Source organism: Strix aluco, chromosome 1 (assembly GCF_031877795.1).
Source record: "Strix aluco isolate bStrAlu1 chromosome 1, bStrAlu1.hap1, whole genome shotgun sequence".
Taxonomy (NCBI): Eukaryota; Metazoa; Chordata; class Aves; order Strigiformes; family Strigidae; genus Strix; species Strix aluco.
The window spans coordinates 8,706,690-8,730,119 of NC_133931.1; the positions used below are offsets into that span (position 1 = coordinate 8,706,690).

At 39.2% G+C, this 23,430-nt stretch overlaps 2 protein-coding genes across 3 annotated transcripts in view; one reads left to right on the forward strand and one right to left on the reverse strand.

The window, feature by feature from the left end:
* Window positions 1-23,430, reverse strand: part of TG (thyroglobulin) — a 162,003-nt gene that overhangs the window by 42,217 nt on the left and 96,356 nt on the right. The window lies entirely within an intron of this gene.
* Window positions 90-22,997, forward strand: SLA (Src like adaptor). 2 transcript variants are annotated; one of them, XM_074837423.1, is made up of 8 exons: window positions 90-321; window positions 5,497-5,590; window positions 11,763-11,862; window positions 15,174-15,260; window positions 16,615-16,718; window positions 17,935-18,066; window positions 20,003-20,135; window positions 21,067-22,997. In XM_074837423.1, exons 2-8 carry the CDS (start codon window positions 5,530-5,532, stop codon window positions 21,284-21,286), a joined length of 837 nt encoding a protein of 278 aa, XP_074693524.1. In that variant the 5' UTR covers window positions 90-321; window positions 5,497-5,529; the 3' UTR covers window positions 21,287-22,997. The 2 variants fall into 2 exon arrangements, with proteins under 2 accessions (XP_074693524.1, XP_074693603.1); XM_074837502.1 differs by lacking the exons at window positions 90-321; window positions 11,763-11,862 and having other exon boundaries at window positions 5,519-5,590.

Sequence of the window (23,430 nt, forward strand, 5' to 3'; positions counted from 1 at the left end):
AAAACCAGCCCTGATGCAATATATTGAAAACCTCCCTGTTTTCCTCAGCCCATAGATAAGAAGTGTCTTGAGTAGTGACTTGCAACAGGAACCTCATCTGTTGCAAACACTTTGAGCCTTCCTTATTTCTCAGAGAGGAAGTATGTGGCCTGTTTGGCAAATGCTGCTCTACATGACAGCGTGAACTTCACAACACACTCATTCGACCGGCTGCTCCTCGACTTGATCAGCTAAACCTTGCTGGCAGCATGAGAGCAGTATTATGACTACGGCTTTTTTGAGAAATACTGCAACCTGGAATATCATGCCTAGAATTTAAAGGTAATCATTGCTCTGATACATTTTAGATTATCTGCATACGGGACCAAATGTTTCAAATTTATTTATATAAAAGGGAGTTCTATTTCATTAACAATGACAGTATTCAGATCATGGATTTCAAGTACCACCAAAGGTAGAAATAGAAAAGCCTGCCTTGATCCTTTTTATAAGGAGTGGTGATAAAGATAGAAGGGACAAGGAGTATTTCTACTGAAAGCTCACAGTAAGATGCATAGGACCTTAGGCTGAAGCAAACTGCATTTCTTTATAACCCAAAATATGAGCCCACAGATTCTTGGGCTTTTCATTCAAAGTAATAGAAGTTTGCATAATGTGGTATTTCTGTGTTGTTTCATAGTTGCATGTTTTGGTGAATTACCTTGATTACAGCATTATGTTGTTCTTTCTAAGCACAAAGGTAGAAATGCCTCAAAGCTGAAAGCATGCTCATTTTGATTAATAACAAATTAAGGGAAATTCACCAAAAAATATACAGCTGCTGAAATCTAAACTGCTTTTTTTTCCACATGAAAAATAACAGAATGCTGGTGCTTTCATTTTCAAGCTAAATGATATTCAGACATTACCTGTGAACCTTATTAAGAGTTAAATTCTAAGACGTCAGTGGTATAGATGTGAATATCAGGTAACAAAAATAAAATAGGATATAGCATCTCAGGAATGATGTATGTCCTAATTTGACTAGTCTGCAGTATCTCTTGCAGAGGAGCTTTACTCACGTGCTTATCTTGCCTTTTTCTTTCTCTTATTATTTTCATTTCTTTGTATTTACTAATTCCCAATCATTTTAGAGATAACTTTGAAAAAGTTCTTACAAAGCGATTGACTTTCCTATGTGCTGTGCTATTTAACTGCTCCAGAAACATGTTTTCTCAGAGAACAGATTCTGTGAAAGGAAATTATTGCTACATGTGATGCACGCAGGAATGGAAGGTGTAAATTGTACCACAGGTTTTTGGGACCCACAATGTAGGTCAGTGAGATTCCAGTCTTGACAGGTGAAGAGTTCTTATCTGCCGAGAGCTCTGCCACTGATAAAAAGGACACAAAGCAAGACTGGGGCTGTAGATGTTTTCTCACCTTACTTTTGGCAGCAAAAAATAAAGCAGTAAAGATCACTAAACCCACTAGCTGTGTGTCTGCAAACAGCTATGGCTGCAGTGACTGGCATTCCTTCAACAACATGGGCACAAGTGGAAAGGGGAGGAGGGACCAAAGCTTGGAAGACTGCAAATGTGATCTTAATGGTTACAATCAAATTTCCACAAAAGTCTGAGGAGGTGGCCTGTGAGCAGGGAAAGCTGCAGGTAGATTTTGGTTTGCAGCCCAGCAGCACAGCGGTTCCTCCGAGTTGAACAGCATCTGCACTTCTCCATGCAGGGCTTTGGGTTGATGTGACAAGGTGAGCTTAGAGTCTATCACCTCTCCTTAATTCTTCCCAGATCACTTTTCGTGAACAATTTTCTTTGGATCTGGCATAATTATCTGCTTCTATGACAGAGGGATGCCACCTCTACTTGTATCCCAAACTCTGTCACCAAGTTTAAGTGAGATGCTGTGCCCAGAGTAGATTCACCATTTCAAAGGAATAACATCTATAAAACTGTTATTGTTCCGTTATTGACTTAAATGATAAAAAATCAGCTCAGCCACAATATGCTCCACAGTTTCCTGTAAGTCTATTTTTACAGAGTATCTGAAAATTTCAGAAAACCACCATACAGTTTATCATATAGCGATACAATGGACTTGTATTGCACTGCCAATACTCGACACAAGTACAAGTTACTTGAGCCATTAAGTTCTATCACACGCTTGTGAGTCGTGTGCACTCTTGTTTTAGAAGTACTTAGGATACTAATTCATACAGTGTTACTCTAAAAACAGTGATACACCATTGCCAGCGAGCAAGTTGAAACAATCTTTTGCCCCCCTTCCACAACTCCTTTCATAAAAAACTTCCAATTTCTTTCATTTCCATCCCATTTTCAAATGTCTGAGAGTTGAGCTATAGCTCAGGGCATTCACTCCACCACCTTTGACTGGACTATAGGTACCTTTATTCTGCTCAAATGCATAATGACAAGTGGCCTTAGTGGTAAAACCTAACCTGATATCTGTCATTTTCCTTTTAATCACTTTGGATAAGTGAATCAACAGCAGTGGACACAGCTTTCCACTTCTTATTTTTACTGAACATTTCTGCCATGTGTCTAGAGAACATCTTGAACTCTTTGACCTTTTCAAGACTTTATGCTGCCACCAATGGTAATTAGTGACAGTAAAACAGCATGGAAAAATGTAACGAGACACAGCAAACTGTCACGCTAGTGACATCAAAGTCCAAAACGTCATTGCTCTTCACTATTACTGTAAGTACTTTATGACATTTGTATATTTCATAAGTCAGATTCTTCCATATCTAAAGTAGCAGCACTGAGCTGCACTCTGTCCTGTTGACTCCAGAGATCCTTTTTAAGAAGAACGGTGATTTGTATGGCAGAAGTGAACCAGGCCACTCTTGGATGTGTTCTGCAGAAAGATCAACTAGGCACATGCCTGTTGTCCGGTAATTAATCCATCTGGACGAGACAGCAAGTGGTTTAATTAAACACTACGTACAAGCAAATGTTCAAAACCACTTCAGATATTTTTAAGGGGACATTTAGAGTTTAGACACCTAAATACCATATAGGAAAATGGAGGTACCTTACTCAAATGTGCCATACTTTTAGAAAGTTTGTAAGTATGAAGTAAAGTTTTCAGACGTCTTTCCATCATGTACAAATGCTACGTTTCACTTTCCAAAGTGACTCAGGCACACCTGAAAATTGTATCCACTTTATGTTAAGAGTAGGAGAAAAGCTATTGAAAGCACTCTGTCACAAGTCTGATCGCTAGTAGGATGACTTGCTCTCCTGGCCCTCAAATACCAAGACCCAGAATAAAGGGGTACATAGAGGTAGGACTCTATTATTTTTATTTTTCCATACCTTTATGTCACAAAATTCAAGTATCATTCTCATCTAAATAACATTTGCATGTGGTAAAATTATAGATGGGCATAAGATATTTATTTTGCCATGCTTGGCACCTATCTGGAATTGCACAAAATCTTCAGTAACTGCAGCTTACTTACTATACACTTAGCAAGATTTGAACTGCCCTTTTCAAGTACTGCAAAAATGCAGCTACTACAGCAGAGAGCTCTGCAGAGGTTATCTGTACAGGTATTTATCCCACTTCTCTGGCTGACTTTTTCAGCCCTGTTGAGCTCTTTATTGCCATGCCCAGAAAATTTTGCTGGCTAATTTGAAGATGAGCCAGGAACATCTATAATATCTGTAGCCAAAGTACTGACTGCACTATTGCTATGCATATACCTCTTATTCTTGATGGGATACAACTGAGAAAGATGTTGAAGAAATTAAAATTGGGTCTTGTGAAAAAATATTCATAGTTAGTTCAGGAAATTATAATCTTGCAAGTAGACAGTGCCTGCCAAAATGAATTCTGATTTCAGTTTTAGAAACTTAGGTGCATTTAAATGGAGAATGATTTTGTGTTTTCTATCAAGACAGACCCTTTTATTCAGTCATGAATACCCAGATCTTTTATTTAAATTTAAGGTTACTTTTTTATTCAGCTTATTCAGCTTCTAGACTTCTTATATCAGGCAGTGAAACAGTTTTTTGTTCTTGTGAAAGCACATTTCAGACACTTGACAGAAAGACACTGGCACAGCTGCATCCTACAGATGTGCCACAAGCTAGTTCCTGAGTGCAGACAGCAAAAGGGTAATGTGCCATTTGGCCAGTGAAATAGAGATTTCTAGCAAAGAGCCTTTGGAAACAAGCACTAAGAAGCTTGAAAATCAGATGAGGTAGAGTCAAACTGTGCATTACCATCTGTTTTAGCACTGATCTACTTGTATTTGATAAGAGATGAATTCTCTTTCTTTAGAATGGCATTTGATTCTATAAGGTGTCTTCCAAAATTCTCTGTAAAATATCAAAAATTTATGGTATTAAGCAATATACTAAATTCTGCTAATCTTATTCCAAAAGACAATTGGTAATATAGTTTCACTGATTTCAGCAGTACTGCTTCTCAAGTTAGACACCGCTCCAGCTAACACCATTGGGCTCTAGCCCGTTGTAAGTAAAGAGCAGCATACCAAAGGCAGTAATCATCTTTGAAATATTTAACTTAGAAAAGACTGAAAGATGCACAATACCCACATGATGCTGCTAGAGCTCCTGTTATCATTTTCACAGGGCAACTGACAGAAATATATTTTTAAAAAATAATTACCTATGAGCTAGTGGTGTTGAGTTATTTTGCTTTAATGTACAATTTCAAACATAGAGCTTATTCTTCTCTGCCTCTGAAAATATACCATAGTGTCAGACACCTTCCACATCCAAAGGGTTTTTCTCTGTCCTCTGTCGGGGAGAATTAGAATGGGTGCAAGTAAAGCCATGAAAAGGAACTATCCCTCTCACAATATTTAGTTCCACAATTGTCTGATACTGTTTCTTGTACATCCACAAAGACATTTTAAGACAAGTAGCTGAGAATTTGCACCACTGGCTTTATGCAGGAAGAGTGTTTTGAGATCAAACATTTTGAGGCATGGTGTTACTTGAAAAAAAGAAAAAGAGGAAAAAACAACATTGCTCTTATTCATTAAGAGCACAACTGCACCAGAAAAAAAAAAAAAAAACAAAAAAAACACCGAACAACGTTCTTAGTGTTCATCAATAAACTGAAAACCAGATACGTCAATCTAATTAATTTCTTTGTAGCTTCAGATCTCCAAATGCTGAAAAGAACATTTTGTATATGAAATGACTGTATGAGCACGGCTTTGCTGTGACTTCCTATTGTGCTGAGGTACTGGTAATGGAAACTTTTACTACTCTGCGTTCTTCTGAGCAACTTCCCTAGCTGTGGTTTTCTGCTATTCCCCTGATAAAAGCACCAAAGTGGTGAGAGTTTAGCAAGTATGTAAAACTCTCACATGAATTTGACACAAGAGTTCTCAAAAGCAAAACTGTATAAAATTGGAGACACCCAAACTAGGTCATTTCTCATCTGTTGGCACAGCAGGTGTTACTGTGATGTTTAATTTCAATGTCTCCTTTGATTTAGTTCTGAAGAGCTTTGACGGAATTAGAGAGCGCAATGGGAAATACTGTGAAAACGCTGAGAGCCTCTGAAGAAACAAGTGTGCCGAGCCAAACGGGTAAGCAGTCATTTAATTTCTTTCAAGAGAAAAAGATGTTTGAAATATATGGTACGTTCATCCATGTGTCTTCCTCCATCTGCCTGATGTAGTAAAAGCAGGTGAGTGTATGACTGCTGTGGGAGAAGGAGAGCATCCTCTAGACAGTGATTATTTTTAGGTACGTTCAAGCTCATTTTCCAAGAAGCACTTTAATTAAAAAACTCAAATGTTAAAACTATTATTTGCTGGTGCTCCTTGAAAGATGTTCCTTCCAATTCAGAAAGCATTGAAGCACTACTTCAGAAACCAGAAATACATATTTTGACATACTTGCATGTGTTACTTCATACAAATTTGTTCTTGAAATTTGGTTTTACTTCATTTAAGCTTAAAAACCTTAATATGCTTGCACTGAACCTGAGGTTCACCATTAGACAGTTGCATTAAAAATAGCACGCAGCCAACTTGTCACCGGGTTTATCAATAAAGGTTATACAGAAATACATATTTCACAGGCTAAGCTGCCAAAGGGGGATCTAACACATCTGCCCTATGCATCCACATGTGAAAAAATCAGGTTGCAAAGCCCCTCCCATAGGCTGGTAGAGGTAAGGCATCTGAGGGGAAAAGCAAGAGCGATTCAGTGACCTGCTGCTCCCAAACTGCAAGTGAGTAGCTGGAGAGTCACTACAGCCTCAGCTCTCATGCCACAAAACGACAGACAGCTGGTACAAGAGCTGCGATAAATCACTTCCCAAAGGTGAGGAACAGAAAACAGTTTTGGTTTTTTGTTTTGGTTTGTGGGGTTTTTTTTAGAGGGGGAAGGCATTAATCAAAATTTTGGAGTTTTGCATGAAAAATGGTCCAGTTGGGCTGCTCGTTATTATAAGGGTAGGGAATCATCCTGGTTTCATTAGTGCTGTAAGGAAACCCCAGCCCTGCTTTTTAGCGTGGCCAAGAACTAGCTGATACAGGCAGTCATGTAGCCCTAGGTCCTAATAAAGCAGAGACTAAATACCGTTAATGGCTCTTTAGAGACCCATAACATGAACTGACAATATTTATTTTTTTTTGTGAAAAGTGCCTTATGTTGAGATTTCCAACAACTGTTGTCACAAACACCATAATCATCAAAACAGAGACATGCACGCACTCAGAGCAGGACCTTGCTGATGATCAGGGCAGGGAGAGGTCGCTTGCCATGTCTGTCACCAAGTTTGTATTGCTCCTGCACATGCTAAAAGTCAGGATTTAGCAGGGCTAAAGCCAACTGCATCCCTTCTGGTGATCTAAATAGAACATACCCCTAAAAGATAACTCAACAAAGTTTGATAGCACAGCAGTTGCAAGGGGAAATTACCCATTTAGGAATTCAGGGCTAGATCTACTTGAACTCTCCTACACGTCTAGCACATCTAGAAAGGTGCTTTATCAGTTCCTGCCTGACCTTCTGCTGCCACTTGGGGAGGGAACAAGTCTCCCATAGCTGCAGTGGCGTTTGCCAAGGCCATAAGGATGTCTCAGACACTCACACAGCTGAAATTGCACTGAATACCTATGTTTAAGCACCCAACGGCAGCTTTTTGGCCACAAAAATGATCAGAGGGATGGAACACCTCTCCTATGAGGAAAGACTGAGAGAGTTGGGGTTGTTCAACCTGGAGGAGAGAAGGCTTTTCAATACTTAAGGGGGGTTTATAAGAAAGATCGGGACAGACTTTTAGTATTGCCTGTAGCAATAGGACAAGGAGTAACAGTTTTAAACTAAAAGAGGGTAGATTCAGACTAGGTATAAGGAAGAGGTTTTTTGTGATGAGGGTGGTGAAACACTGGAATAGGTTGCCCAGAAAGGTGGCAGATGCCCCATCCCTGAAAACTTTCAAGGTCAAGTTGGATGGGGATCTGAGAAACCTGAGCTGAAGATGTCCCTGCTTATTGCTGGAGGGTTGGACTAGATGACCTTTAAAGGTCCCTTCCAACCCAAACCGTTCTATGATTCTATGATTTAACAGCCTGCCTAGCTCTTTGGATCTAACCCTTAGTCTGGATCAGACCAGTATATTTCATAATGACTTAGATGTCGCTAATTAGAGTTGGGAATACAAACATCAGTACTGTCATCCAAATCCAATGAAAACAGACTTTTGAAAAGGAACTTGGTACTAAAAACAAATATTTGGGTTAATCCAGTGAGTTTGTATCTATTTGTCTTCCTGAGCAGATCAAACTTCAAATCACATCACCAATCACAGAAGGTTTCCCCCAGGCCAGGAACAGCCACCTTTGATTTCAGTGAGGTGGAGGATCCAATTCACAGACTTACAACAGTCCAAATAGTTATTAGGAAAGGCAGGTTTTACACTGTCTCATTTCAGTGAGTCTGAGTAAAATGAAGGACTGAAACAGAAGGGAAGGAAAGAAAGGAAAGAATATCCAAAAAGAAGGCGGAAGAAAACAGATAACTGCAGTCTGCAGACTTGATCTGCAGAGTGAATGTGTTCATCAGACCCCTATAATCCCCTTGCACTGCCTGAGAGCTGCACTGAAAGCAAAACCTTGTGCTTTCCTCACCTCCAGTGCATCAATCTTAGTCCTGAGAAAGGGAACAGTGCATAAACTGCATTTCCCAAGGAGACATTCAGACTCCAAAGATGACTGAACTCCACCTGGAAGCACACTGTATGGACATCCCTGGCATAACCTAGGTACTGATAACAGAGTAGCTACAGCATCAAGGGGTCATCAGGGACTGTGAGCCCTCCCCCTCCTCTTTCCTCTCTTGGAACCCTGAATCAAGGGTTAATCCTGACTGAGCTGCACCTGCATAACTCTCAGTTCCCAAGCCAGCTGGTTTAATTTGGGTACACCAGAGCAACTCTGCAGCCACACCTTACGGCTGCTGCACAGTCAGCCTCCCAGACACACACGAGTGCCCTCCTTTACCCTCTCTGGTATAGACCATGCCATACATCATAGCATTTTTGCTGGACAGGAAAGCTGGGATGATGCAGGGAGCTGAGCTCTGAGCAGCTCATTCCCACTCCAGACAGGGACTGCATTGGTGCACAGCACAGTGTTTCTTGAGGGTGATGAGCTGGATCTGGATGCTCTGCCTATGCGCTTCCTTCTCTCTAATAGTGCTTGTAGTCCATTCACAATGAATAATTTGAAGCATGCAATATTCAGTCTCACACTTTGCAAGACATCCAGGGATGCAGACATATAAAACTAGCATGTATTTTATATTCATTTCCTACTCCTAAAAAAAAACCCCAGAATTAACACCTGATTCAATGGAAATGACTGTGCTTCGATCTTTCCACTCTAACTTTTGAACTGTTCCATTTCAGATGTAACCTACACTTGCACTGTGGAGGAGAGGTTGTGTTAGAAAAATTCGAGCAAATCTTTATTCTTTTACAACTTAAAAGTGTGGGGAACTCATCAGATCAAATCTATTAGAGCAATGTGAGATTTAGGTGTGGGGAAACTGTAATTTGTTTAGTCCCTGTTTCAAGGCTTTTGTGTTTGAGAGGAGCGAGTATGGGTTCTGTGAAATGTAGAGTGTGGCGAGGTATTTTACATGACCAAAAAACCCAATGAGGTTTGATTTAAATACCAATTAAAATGAGATCTTTTTTGTGGAGTACGAAGGTTGAAAGTTTTTGGGTAGTACAAAACCCCTTCACTTTCACTCTAATATAAGTACATGTAGTTTTACAGGTAATGTTTGCATGGATATGGCAACCAACACTGATTAATTCCTTCCTTTTCAGAACTACAAATTAACATGCAAAATTGAAACGAAAACGAATATAAAGATGAAAGTGTAAGCAAAGTAACACAGATCTTGCTAGAGTAGAGAAAAAGTCACGTACTCTGCAGTGCATAACGAAATGCAAACCACTGGTACGCAAGGAAGGAGAGCAGAAAAGCACTTGTTTTTCACCCTTTCAGTATGGAAATAAAACATTTGTAAGTAAACAGCACAAGTTTTAAAAAAACATTGTTAAAGGCAATGTCATTAAGCTAAAAAAAAAAAAAGACATTCCATGTAGACTGCTGTCTAACAATCCACAATAAGAAATTAGGCAATGGCACTTTATCCTCATTCTGCAGTTCTTACAACGTGCCTTCTGGCATATATTTCTTGCAGTCCTGGGTAAAGATTTTGCTTTGTTGAAAAAAGACTCAGCACCAATACTTAAGTCTTGTTAGCCTCTGGTACTAAGCAGTTTCATAGACAGAGAAGGTGTCAATTTTTAATGCAGAACAGGGAAGCAATCAAGGGCATGCTTAGCACAGTATTTCTTCAGTATAGTTGAACTAATTGTATAATAAGTTACAGTAGACTAATCACGACAGTTGGCTGATTAATACAAAGGTACTGCACTAGTCCTGTTTAATTCAGGGAGACTAATCAACTAAGAAAACCATGACAACACTAATACTAAACACGCTGTCAAACTAATCAATGTCTTTTCCAGACTCTACACATCTATGCATCCATAAGGATGCTCCCTAACTGTATCATGGGGCTACTTCAATGGGCAAAGGCTAGCAAGACTAAAAATGCTTACAGTCAGTTTTAATATTAAGGTAAAATGACCCACTACTTTGCATAACACAAGTCCCTATAATGTGACAACAAACAGTTATTCAAAATCAACTGAAAAAACACTATTTTTTACTTCCTTTAAACCACAGATGTGGAATATTTTCCTTAACGCTTAAAATTCTCATTATCACTGATGTAAAGATAACAAGTGTAAAATCTTTCCTCTTGAAAATATTTATTTTCAGTAGACTTGCATGTTTCCTTCAGCCTTTCATTGTTATCACTGTGAGTTATTTGTAAGACCCTGGGACACAAAGGCCGAAAACATTAGAGCCAGTCTCAGCATTCATTCAGGATGCTCTTTCCCTAAAAGACTGTCTTCCTTAAAGATAAGTTGACAAGGAATCTATATTAAACAAGAAAAATCTCACAATATGCAAAAGTGCATCTATCTCTCTGGGTAATTTCTTTCTCTCCTTCCCTGAATTCATTCCCATTTTTGTACATGTTGAGCTGCACAGAGTGGGCAAGTATGGAGATCAAACCACCTCTGCAAACATACTGCTAGATGATATTACTAAGGAATGGGGCGCTGATCTTGCTGGAGGCAGAGGGAAAACTTTGTCTCCCTGTGTGCTGGTGGAGGGTACTGCGACACGCAGAGGGAAGGACCGTATTGCATGACCCCTCTTGCCAGGACTTCTGCCAAAGAGCTCAAAACACCCAGCATGACACATTCCTGAATCTCCCACCTGTCAGTATTTACTGGTCACCACAGATTCCTGCTGGACAAGGAGCTCTTGAAAATTTGATAGTTCCAGTCTTGTGCAAAGTGCCTCCTCTATCCTTCAGCAACCCAGGAGACTCAGCACATGTCCTACACAGTGATGCAAGGCCCAGAGTCATCCCAACTGATGTAAAAAGTCTTCTTATCTTTTACTGACCTCAGTTCTGCAAACTGCAGCTGTACAGTGATTTAATTATAAACATCCACGTTGCCTCTCTTCTTTAACTGAAGATAAGGTCATCATGTGCTACCTCTAGTACAGTTTCCACACAAGGGGGAACAAAGTGCTCTGGCTGTTCCTCAAGCTAATTTTAGAAAGTGATGGGAAATGGGCAATAATGGGCACATTCTCATTGCCCTTGATCTAAACTAATTTCGTAACTTTGAAAAGTATCAGCGTTAAATGATGGAACAATTCAACATGCATCTTACTTTCCTTAAATGTAACACATCAGCTTGGCTCAAAATTGTAGATGGAGACATTTAGAGACGGTGACATTAATCAAACTGAGTTACTTCCTAATACTATAAATACTTACTAATTTTGCTAGTTTCAAACTGAATATGTCCTTTAAATATGGTAATTACTAGAAAAAGTAGTCTAAATTTAGTTGCTTATAATTAACCAAATTACTTTTTTTTTTTATTATTTTTAATATCTTCACATTCTTCCTATAAAGTTATAGGCTCATCTTTAGCTCTTTATGTTTACCAAGTGACATTTCAGAGTGAGATTTTTTCGCATTTGACGTACCATGTAAAATATAACATACATAATGAAAAATCCATTTCTGCTTCAGAACTCTATCTTTTTTTTAAGTGACATTTTCTTTCTTTTTTAATAGGTCAGGAGAGTGATTTCCTTGCTGTCCTCTATGACTATCCTTCAGCAGACATAAGCCAACCTATATTTCATGTAGGGGAAAAACTACGTGTGCTATCAGAGTAAGTTGATCCATTTTTTTTAAATTAGGTTTTGTTACAAAGGATGCAAAGCTCTACTTTATGCACCTAGCCCAAAATGGATGCAGTTCAGCAAAGCTGAGTTCAGAATTTACAAGGAAGGATGCTTACCTATGGTGTAAATTTCCCTATGGTATAAGGATTCGAGATTTCAGAGTGTTCTTTGACCGCTGGATTCCTCTGACATGGTTTCTGAACCTGGATTCAGACTCCATTCTAAAGTAGGACTCAAAACAGAATTCTGCTTTGAAAAATGATTTTGAAAAAGTATCTCCCTCCAATGTCAGTGGAAAATAGAGTGAACCAGTCTTAATCACATAGAAAAGGAAAATTATTCTGAATTTCTCTATGTCAAGACTGTCTATCATTTCCTCTCTCACCCTTTGTATCCAACAACTCCTTTATGATTAGGTCTTAGAATTTCACCCTAGATTTAAGGCAACTCTAACAAAAGTAAAATTTAAAAAAGCGCTTTTTTGCGTCTTAAATTTTTTAATTGATTTTGCATTTTCTTAGTGGGGAGAAAAAAAAAGGTCAAAGATTTCTCAACTCGTTCCACTTGAAAATTTATGAGCCCCAGAAGGAAGTAGAAGGAAGGCCACTAGTTCAGACTGACCTTAAGCATAGTGCAAATATTGCCACACACAACAGTGAGCACACTTCTTGAAAAGTAGAAGCCAGCAGCCATGATATTCTTTTATGCACAGCTTGTATTGGCACACAGTGACCTCCTAGAAGTTACTCAGCCACTGTTTGCACTGCTTAAACAGAAATGAAAGATTTCATTTTTGCAGCTGGTGGAGCAAATGGATTCAAGGGGACACCAGACACGTTCATAGCAGAGAAATCTTCTGAGGATTTCTAAATTCATAAAAAAAATTCTCTACGTGAGGAAGTCAGAGTGTCAAATGGTTGGAGGACAGAAGTACTCAAGAGAAGTATCATAGACGATTGATGAATTGTTGGACTCTTCTCCAGGCCACCATGACCTACAATGGTCTTTGTCAGCAACAAGACATGGGGTTACGTAGACCCAGAACAGCTGCAGTTATGTTCTGCTGACAAAGTGCTTTCCCTGCCTCCCTGAACCTAGAGGTCACAAAGCTCAGACAATACCACCAAGATGAATTTTCTGCTGATGGAGAGATTCCCTAAACCAGGGGAATTCTTCTCTGGTAACTTCTAGCTGTTTAAACCTTGCTGCAGTTTACGTAACATACTCAACATGGTACAACAATTGCTTTAGCTTGGAAATTCCAGCTTAAAGCCTCACTCCCAGCTTTCATCATCTATGAGCCCTCACAACAGCACATAACTACATATGCCTTTTTCAATGGGAATTATGTGTGTGGCGTATCATATGCATACATGTGCTGCATAGTATCATCTACTGGACAAAACTTTTAAAAGAACTAGGCTTCTGTAGCAGCAGTTTTTACCATGTTTGTCTGTTGTGCAGTGATCAAGAGCTTCTCCTAATAATAAATAAGAGCCGAAGCAAGCCTTGATGGGAACTTACCTCTTCCTGTTTTGAATCAGGTTGTTCACAGAAGACAAGACACTCCAATGCTCTATGCAAAGCATAGTGTCCTAATGAAGGACCTGTTCTTCCCATCTGGGGTATGTTCTGATGTTAATAGCAACTGTTTGCCTGCAGACTCTTGCTGCACATAAACTGTAGGTATAATCTTTTTCTCAACTCATTCAAAGAAGCAAAATGCAGTGGAAGAGAAAAGCAGCATGGCAGTCATGACCAGAGCACGAGCAATGAGGAGTCACCACAGAGAAGCCAGCGTGAGCAGGCAGCACGTACTGCTTTTATAACAGCAGCTTTCCAGACTTCTACCAAAGCAATTATGTGCAGCAGCAATCAACCCCACCAATCCTGCCAGGAACATGATATATGGAATCCCCACAGAAAATACAACTCCTAACAGATATTTGTGACTGCTCTGAGTTGACAGGATTAGATAAGCACTACTGGCACAGTTTCTCACTCTCCACACTTGTCAGGCACCTTTCATTACCAGATGAACAACTGCATTTAGCTGGCAGTAGTCAAACCAGATGCCCTCCAGTGATCCCCCCAATCTGCATAGTTTCTGTGGCTCCTGCCTCAGGAGACAGGTGCTGCTTTGGGACTTTCAAACATCAGAGGGATTTTTCAGGGTTAGTAATATTAGTTTGGAGGGAGGGAGATGCGGAGTCTCTCAGGTTTTTTGTTACTGAAGTTCTTGGTTCTGCCTGGGAGAGTTGTGGGGAAGAAAACCCAAAATAACCTGAACTTCTTATAGATAATTTCCCATCTGCTGGAAATCCACAAATAAAACTTGTGGGGCCCTGAAATTTCCAGCTCTGAGCAGTAGGCACTTCCCTTTTTCCCTCAGCATATACATTGTGGACCACGGTCCCAGCAGCTATAACTCAGGAGGTTTAACCTAAGTATCTTCAACTCAGCTGTTTTGACATACACTGAGACTCTGGTCTGCAGTCCTGGCACTATCTGGGAGCATTTATATGAATGTCCACAAAACCAGCATTCAAACACAAGACACACTATTATTTGGATTCAAACTCTTAAAGGAAAAGGTGGAGGGAACCCATCAAACATCAGCATCCTTGCACTAATCACTAAAGCTTCACAGCATCCCTGTGAAAATGCTTGTAACCTTGCCCTTCCTAAGGGCTTCAAAAGGCAAAGCCACCATTCAGTCCCACAGCAAGAACCTAAGATATATCAGTCAAAAAATATGTCTAGTCACCTACATTCAGCTATCAGGTCTTTTTTATTGAAGTTTGGTCAGCAACTCATTGAAGAAAAGAGCAAACTGTTCGACTGAAAACCTGTTCCCAGGCAGACAGGGTCCATCTGCTGAGTATTTGCTACTCTGATGTTACAGGATTAACTACAGGGCTGTCCAGACACAGCACACTCAGCCATAAGCTGAATATCTTGGATACCAGTACAAGTCTAGCTGTGGGAAGGCAGAGCACAGCATGGTTTAACCACTGAGTATTTACCCTTCTTCTTTTAACTACAGAAAAATATTTCATTACTTACGTAATTGAAATGGAACAAATGTGGCTTATTTCTGTGTCCAAATTTAATCCTGATGTAGGTTTAGAAATGGAACTACTCTAAATGAAACAAAGTTGGGTCCCTTTCCGAATATGTAAATTCAGGAACACAGACAGAAGGTTACAGGCTAATCTGTGTGTCTTAACTAATTTCTAAAATGAGGACAAACTCTGAAAGTACATCTGAAAATATCCCTTCTCTTGCTTTCACACAGTGAAGGAGGCTGGTGGAGAGTCCATTCCCTTACAACAGGTCGAGAAAATTATATTCCAGGAAAATACGTAGCAAAGGTTTACCATGGGTAAGTAAATGCATTTCTTATAGCCTTTCAACACTATGTCTCTACTTATACTGCCCTAATTAGTTATTCAGTGTCATAATCAAAACAATGCCAATAATGACTAGACAGACAGAAATTTTATTTATTGACAATCTAAAATATTTCCTTTGAAATCTGAGAACATCAAATCCACATCTAAGTTTTGATTATATGAAAAGGAAAATCCTAGTTTTAAATGCTGGAAAGGGTCAAAAAACCCTCAAATGTTATATAAGATATTTAAAATACTTCTGTTCCATGGACTGATCTCTAATTTTAAGACATTGATAAAGAGACCCTATTTAGAAAGAATTTTTAATGTTTACAAAGAGTAAAATTTAAGCTAGAGTTGCTCATGAAAAACAGACCAAAAAGAACAAATAGAAAGACTAGCAGGTCATTCAAGAATGTAAATTCTCACACTGGAAGAGCTAAGAAAGGTTTAGAGGTTTCTTGTTGCCCTAGACACCAGTCAGGAAAAAAAACATTAAAGCACACACTTAAAACTTTTCTGGCAAAAGTTTTAATACCTGTTTAGTTTTAAGCATATGAAGTGTGAACTTCACTGTGATTTATGCAGTGCTTAAATTTTAATATGCATTTATATCCTCCTAAAATAGAGCTTTCCCAAAGACAGGGCACAGGTATGATAATGGAAGCTACTGTCTGAAGCTTCCCCAAGATCATTTTGCTGATAGCAGACTGGAGCAAACACACAAGAACAACTTTAAAATAAAGTGCCAGTAACTCCTACACCAGCCAAGCAAGGTCAGTTACATGGTTAGACACTATCTGTGGCAAAATACGTCAGAGCACGAAGACATGGTGAAAATAAGTAGGAATAATTCCACTTTCTCTTATCCACAAAGCCAATTAACTTAAATGGCTGGACTGTTCCCTAGCACAAGCAGAGTAATTGTATTTTATTTTGGGGTTATTTACGATACAATAAAATACAATCTGGAGTTAACAAAAGTGGTTTAAATGAAAAACAGGGATTTAACTTATGCCACGGATATGCCAACAATATACCACATGGATATGTCCCCAACAATTCAGATCAAGACAGCTTGAAAAGTTTTGTTTACCCTAATAAGTCCAAACCTTATTCACTCTTCTCTTAGTCTCACAAAAGTTTATAGAACTCAAAGAGAGCAAGATTTTCTCCATAAACTGGGGAAATATGCCTGGACATAGTTGAGAGAATAACTACAGAAAGCCACACTGTTATTTTTGCAGTCACTTTTCCTGGCTAATGCTGCACTTTCACGGCCACATGCTGCTCTCTGTTTTGCTGGTGTCCAAATTTCAGAATTTGTTTTTTCCTGCTTCACAGCTGGTTATTTGAAGGGCTGGGAAGAGAAAAAGCAGAGGAACTTCTACAGCTACCCAACACCAAGGTCGGCGCCTTCATGATCAGAGAGAGTGAAACTAGGAAAGGTGAGAAAATACGATTTTTTCCCCCTTGATGTCAGGCATTAACAGTTTTACAGCTCTTTAATTCACTCCCTGTCTTGTTTCATATGGATCTGTCCAAAACCAGAAAATGTATGTAATCGGAAGGCAAAGGCACCCAGTGCAGCATGCCAGTCTTCACCAGTCACCTACGTTACGAGCGGTGCTGGAAGCAGCGCTAGCAATGGCCGTGGAAAGTTCCACAGGCATCACACAACAAGACACAGTTGTTTAAACACTGTTATTTACTTTGGTCACATGCAAAGCTTGTTAGGCAGTGGGACTTTTCAAATGGAGGAAAAGTCACAGCTTTGCCTTGGTCCACAAAAGTTGACTGAAGAAACTATAAAATACACACCAAACAGTGGGGGTGGCTGGTAAGTGTATTTCCTATATAAACAGGTGGTTCTTTTATTTACTTTTTTTTAAATGACATGCCTTCAATTTATTTTTTTCTTTCATAGCAACAGTGTTGCTACATGGGAATTGTACTGTACACACCTTACAGTTTTATTCTCTTCGAAGGGAATGCATCTCCCATTGTGCAACATATCTTCCCTTTTTCTGAAGCACCAGAACACATTCTAATATCATAATAACACAGTTAGAAGGGAATAATAAATCATCTACTCTGATCTCTTGCATACCACAGGTCAATTAGTTTCATAATACCTGTACTAAATTCAAAGAAATTTAGGATCAACATTCAGTCCTTACCAACTAAATGCTGTACAATAGCTTTAAACAAAGAAAAAGGAAAGTCCAAGTTGTCATCTCCTGCCAGGACTGCATTATCATGTATCAGCTACTGCATTACTGGGAGCCAACTAAATCTGCATACATGAGTCTGGTCTCCCTCTTCAGGGAAAGGCAAACTATTTCTGTAAAGGTCTATTTCCTCTACATCATTTTAAAAAAGTCCCATACCAGCAAAAATAAAGGAAAAAAACACCAGCAATTTAAATTCAAACAAAGTCTCAGGCCCTGATGTTGGGTCCTTTATTCCCTTTGTTATACTTAAGTATATATATAAAGTATATCATATAAGTAGAAATTAGGATGGCCACTCAGTTCTTTTCAGATCTTTCTGGGACCTTTTGGATCATGTCAGCACATCTTAGAGATACTGTGGTTGTGGTCACTGCTATCCATCCAGAATTAGGGCCCTACTTTGGTGTAATTAGTTCTCCTCTTTCTCCAGGGTTATACTCCTTGTCAGTGCGGCACAGGCAAGTGAAACATTACAGGATTTTCCGCCTTCCAAATAACTGGTATTACATTTCTCCACGGCAAACCTTTCAGTGCCTTGAAGACCTTGTGAATCACTACTCAGGTAAAAAGAACTGCAGAATAAACACATTTTCCACTGGCAACTGTAAAACTATCAAAGGTCCAGGACCTTTGCCTATGTCTGAGACTTGCAACTACTGTCACAGAACAAGTAATGGAAAAACTTCTGATTTATATCTTTTGCTTTATTTTTGATCCTAAATGCAAATATACTACCTTTAACAGTACAACTGAAATCAACCCAAGAACTCAGCTAAACAAAGACAGATAGGTTCTGCCCGTATTGGTATATGATATTGTATGGACATGTCAGTAACACGATTTGGTCCAAAGGCTAGTGTCTAGCACTTCCCTAAACAACTTTCAGATATAATTTGGAGGTTAGCACAGGCCAGGGATGCCCAGCCCATCTCAGAGCACAGCTAAAGTTAAAGTTTGGGTGTACAATAACGTTAAGCTCTGCAGATGCAAGTCATGGTTCTGAGTCCCAGGGCCAGAGTTCAACTCCTGGATCACTTTGTTTACAAGTATGGACAAGTCTGCCATTTATTTATTTACCATATAGACAGAGAGATAGCATCAGGACATGCAAGACCAGGTTCTGCAATCATGCTTCTCTTAGGAACCACTACAACCATTTATCTGCAGCAGAAAATTCTCATAAATATTGTTAATTTCTTCCCTATTACTTTAGAAGAGCATGGCTGGATTTTATCAGCAGAAGTTATTTTAAGGGGCTCAAGCTGTTAGATCAAATCTAGATTCAGCTATCATTTTTACTAATATGAGTCCAATGGATGACACCAGTTTGAACAATAGTTTTCCAGATTTATGGCATTCTAAGCCGTGTCAGAGAGATAACTTGGCAAATGACACAATTAAGTAGCTGTAGTTACCATGCATTAAAATGAGAACATTTTAAAAAGAGGAAGGAAGATTGCAATAAGTTAATTGCATAAAAGTCACAAGAGAACAATAGGTTCTGTGCTTTAATTAGTAATGGTACTCCGTAATCTTTAAAGTGTAAAGTTACCGTATCTGCGTATTTCATACGTAAATGAAAAACTGTGTTGGCCAAAGAGTACTTTGATAAACTGGGGAGAAAAGCCATATTCACATTCAAAACATGAAAAAAAAACTTTCAAGTCCAATGATATAAATAGAGCAGTGAGAATTTGGACATGATTTTTTTTTTGTTAATACATTTTAGTTAGCTGACACCTTTCTCCACTTAGAAAGAAACAAACAATTGAAGCCTAAAATTCGGGATGGGGAGGAACCCAAAGCTTATAACAATTAACATTTTTTCTTGAGTTATAGGTGTAAGAGGAGACATGGTGAGATTTAGCTCTCCTCCTTCCCCTACCATGAGATGAAACAGAATCTTGCCCTGAAATAAGGCCCAGAGATGTAAAACTCTAGCATTCAGCCATGATGTTCTCTACTTGGGCAGAAGAACATATGTGATGTTTCTAGTGGAGCAAGGAGCAGAGGATAGAGAGAAGAAACATAGATGAAAGTAACGTGTGAACCTTGATTCATTCCATAGCCATGTTCCACAGCAGAATAGGTGCACATGCAATCCAATCTGAGTGGTTGCATCTTGCATCTATTTAACACTCTATTTGTATGGCTGAGACAACGGGATGCAAAAGTAGAACCCACTGAGGACTCAGAAAACCTGGGTTTAAGTCCCTGCTCTATCACAAACTTCCTTGTAGACTTCAGGCAAGTCACTTTATCTTTCTGTGTCTCAGTTCCTCACTTGTATTGTGGGAAATACACCCCACGATAAATGAAAAGCCAAAGGTATGAGGAAAGGAAAAAGTTAAGTCGGTGTTACAGTGTCCTTGCTGAGAACACACTATTTACTACTACTGTGTCCAAAAGTGTTTCTTTGAGCATGCACCAGGGAAGTAAAACAGTGAAGATAATGGTGAGCAAAGATTAACTGCCTGTGTATTCATTTCCCTGTTCAGAAGTTGCTGATGGTCTTTGCTGTGTCCTTACAACGCCTTGTCTTACCCAGTGCACTAACAACAACAGCGTAACGAATCAAGTTCCTCCTGTGGTGATGCGGAATAAAAACTTCAACTGGAGAAATATTCACAGGTACCACATACAACACAGGCTGCCAGAAACAACAAGGTTTTTTCCAGCCTTGTATATACTCAGTTACAGAAGAAACAGTCACTTCCTGAGACCAGTTTTAAAGATTAGACAGTCCTCAAAGCTGCTGACAGCAGGTTGACCCATGAAAACAGGATGTCCAGCTGTCTAACTGATATTCTTGGTCTAACATTGAAAGGGACTATAGTTAACATTCAATCATTTCTCCTATGCAGCTAAGAGTATGGCCACATATGCAGTCCCTTTGGGACTCATGAGTCCTCTCCACCAAGGGGGCAGGATAAAGAGCTACGCCATAAAGCCTAGTCAGATTCACCACCAAAGGCACACTAATGCGCAGTGGCTTACTGGTGAGCCCCAACAGTTCACATGGTGGCTATCCATGAAGCAGCACAAGTGCAATGGACACATTATTCCAGCATGAATCCTTTCTGCTGTGTCTCTCTCAATACACGGCCCAACCTGAGGTTCATGAGATTTCTAATATCATGACTGCAACTAGAGAAAGTAGGTCAGGTTTCAGAAGCTGGTGAAACAACCACCTTCAGAAACAAAAGCACTTCTTACTTCTGAAGTGTAAATTTCCCTCCTCTACCCTTTACAAAGCATATTCATTTGCTTACAAATGCAAGAAAATTTTGTACAGTATCGAGGCCATTTTTCCTACAGATTAAGAAGAAAGAGAAAATATATACATGTTATTTCCTTTTCAGATGCCAAAAAATATTTAGATACTACTGTTGTACTGATTGTTTCGGAAAATCGCTAAGTGACAGAAATGTTCGGTGATTTATGAGACAGGAAATTTTTTATACAACAAAATTAACATAATTTGGTTTAACAACCACTAATATTATACTAATAGGCTCAATGCAAGTGCATGAAATGGTAACAGAATTTTGTTCTTTTAAAGGCTGGAGATGACTGAAGATACTGAAAGCACCCTGGCAGCAATGGATGACTCTTGTCTCAGCTATGGCCTGAGGGAAAGTATTGCTTCCTACCTCTCCTTGACAGGGGATGACAATACTTCTTTTGCAAGTGCCAGAAAGAAGAAAGCCCAATCCCTAATATACACAGGGAGCAAACGAAAGAGTACCCTTCACTTGCCATCTACATACTATGAAGACTAAATGTAAGACAAGCGGGGGAAAATAAAGCAACTGAAGGGTTAGAAGAGAAACCCAGAGCATCCTGTGGTCATGCAGTCCTTCAGCAGCTGAGAGATATAAGGACATCAGCTGATGATCAAACTCTGGCAATGATTCTGCATTTCCTCTTCTGAATGTTAACCAGAGACCTTCTTAAGGGTGCTATCTCAGCCATGGCATATGCTGAGAACATCCCCGCTGCACCTGCAATTAGAACCTGCTCACAAGCAGGATAAACTGAGATAGACTCTAAGTCAAGAGCCAAGTGAGACAGATGACTCTTCAGCAAGGGTGATGCCCACCATTCTGCAAAGGTGATTGCATAGGGAAGGACTAACTACAGCTCAAGAACTTAAAATCAGTCTTATTCTGGTATTCTCCACAAGGCTGCAAACTATCTTTGCAGAACCTACCTACACTGAAAACAGGAGCCTTTTTCTTCTCTATATAGAATCATTCATTGTCATTGACAATGGGGCAGAAAGTCATCAATAACCCCAAGAAAGTATCTAACATCCAGCATCCAAGAAACACCCAATTATATTGACTCCATACTTTTGTCTTTTTTACTTCTTATGGGAAAAAATTAAAATCATTGACTTTCCAAGTGGCATTTAATTCAACAACTGGTAACAGCCCGGAGTGTCACAAAATGGTCACAAAATTAAGAATAGGCTTAACTTACTGAGAAAAGCAGTTCCTGCTTAGCCCTGAGCTGGGAGTACAGGCATATCCAAAAGCATAACTCAGCTGCTCATATTCTAGCAGATATACAACAGAGAACAAATGGGTTTTTAAGTAAAAAGTAAAATGTGGTAATATCATGCCTAACTGCAAAGGTATGCTTGCAAAGGTGTGACCTTTTAAGTGTAGAAAACAAAATTTTAACCTTATCTCCTGAAGCCACCCCCATATTTATGTATAATATTTATATTAATAGCAGCTTTTTTAATAATGAAACTAAGAGAAAAAATCAGCAATGGTGGATGTTACAGTTTTCTGAATTTCTTGTCTGAAGGGAGTTAGGTCAAATAGTAATGACACATTTCATCAAACTGCTTAAATATTTGCAACTCAGTTATCTGAAATTTCATGAATTAGACAATTTTTCTATATATATATGTACCCTTTTCTAAGTGATAAAGCAGCAACTAGCATGGTCCTTTGAACCTGACTTGTGATTGCTTTCTAAATCAAGTAGTCATATCTGGGGGCGTAAAATGCTGCGATCTATGTTCTCAAGTCAAGATCTTTTCTATCTAATATTCTGTCATACCTTTTTGCACAGATTTGAGTAATGAAGGTTTGGAGAGATAAGGAATTGGAGTTTTATATATATATATATATATATATATTTCCTCTGTAAATACCTCTTAGCACAAATCTGTGTGCTCTTTAGATCTTGTAACAGATCATATGCACTATCAAGAGAGATTCAGAAATCAAAATAGTTCATAGCCTATTTAAGCATATTTCAGACCTTAAAGGATGAATGTAATTTGGCTGGTAAACATTGAACACCACAAAGCAAAATGAACTCAGGAAATCTAGGCGTTTGTATAATCTTATTACTGTTACTGATCATTAATATGTTATGGTGACTGCATTTTATCCAGTGAAATGTACATGGGGAGCATTACAGATTGCTAAGTCATGACTTATATTTATTCATTAAAATAATATCCAATAGTCACTTTGTATTGCTTTTAGAAAATGGAAAACCTAACGTGCAACCAGTACAAACACCCAGTCTTGCAATGACACTGCCAGAAGGTATCTTTGACAGAACATGACAAAAGAATACAAGAGTCCACGTAACTGGGCAGCACTAGGCACATGCTCTGTAGGAAGGGGAGAAGACATGTTCTGATGACAACAGATTCACACAATCACAGATTGGTTCAGGTTGGAAGGGTCCTCTGGAGGTCACCTGGTGCAACCCTGTTGCTCACATACGGCCACCTAGAGCTGTTTGCCCAAGATGATGTCCAGATGGCTTTTGAATATCTCCAGAGATGGAGACTCCACAACTTCCCTGGTCAACTTGTGCCAGTGCTCGGTCACCCTCACAGTAATGATGTGAAAAGGTGACAAAAACTTATGAGTTGTGTCATAAAGGACAGATG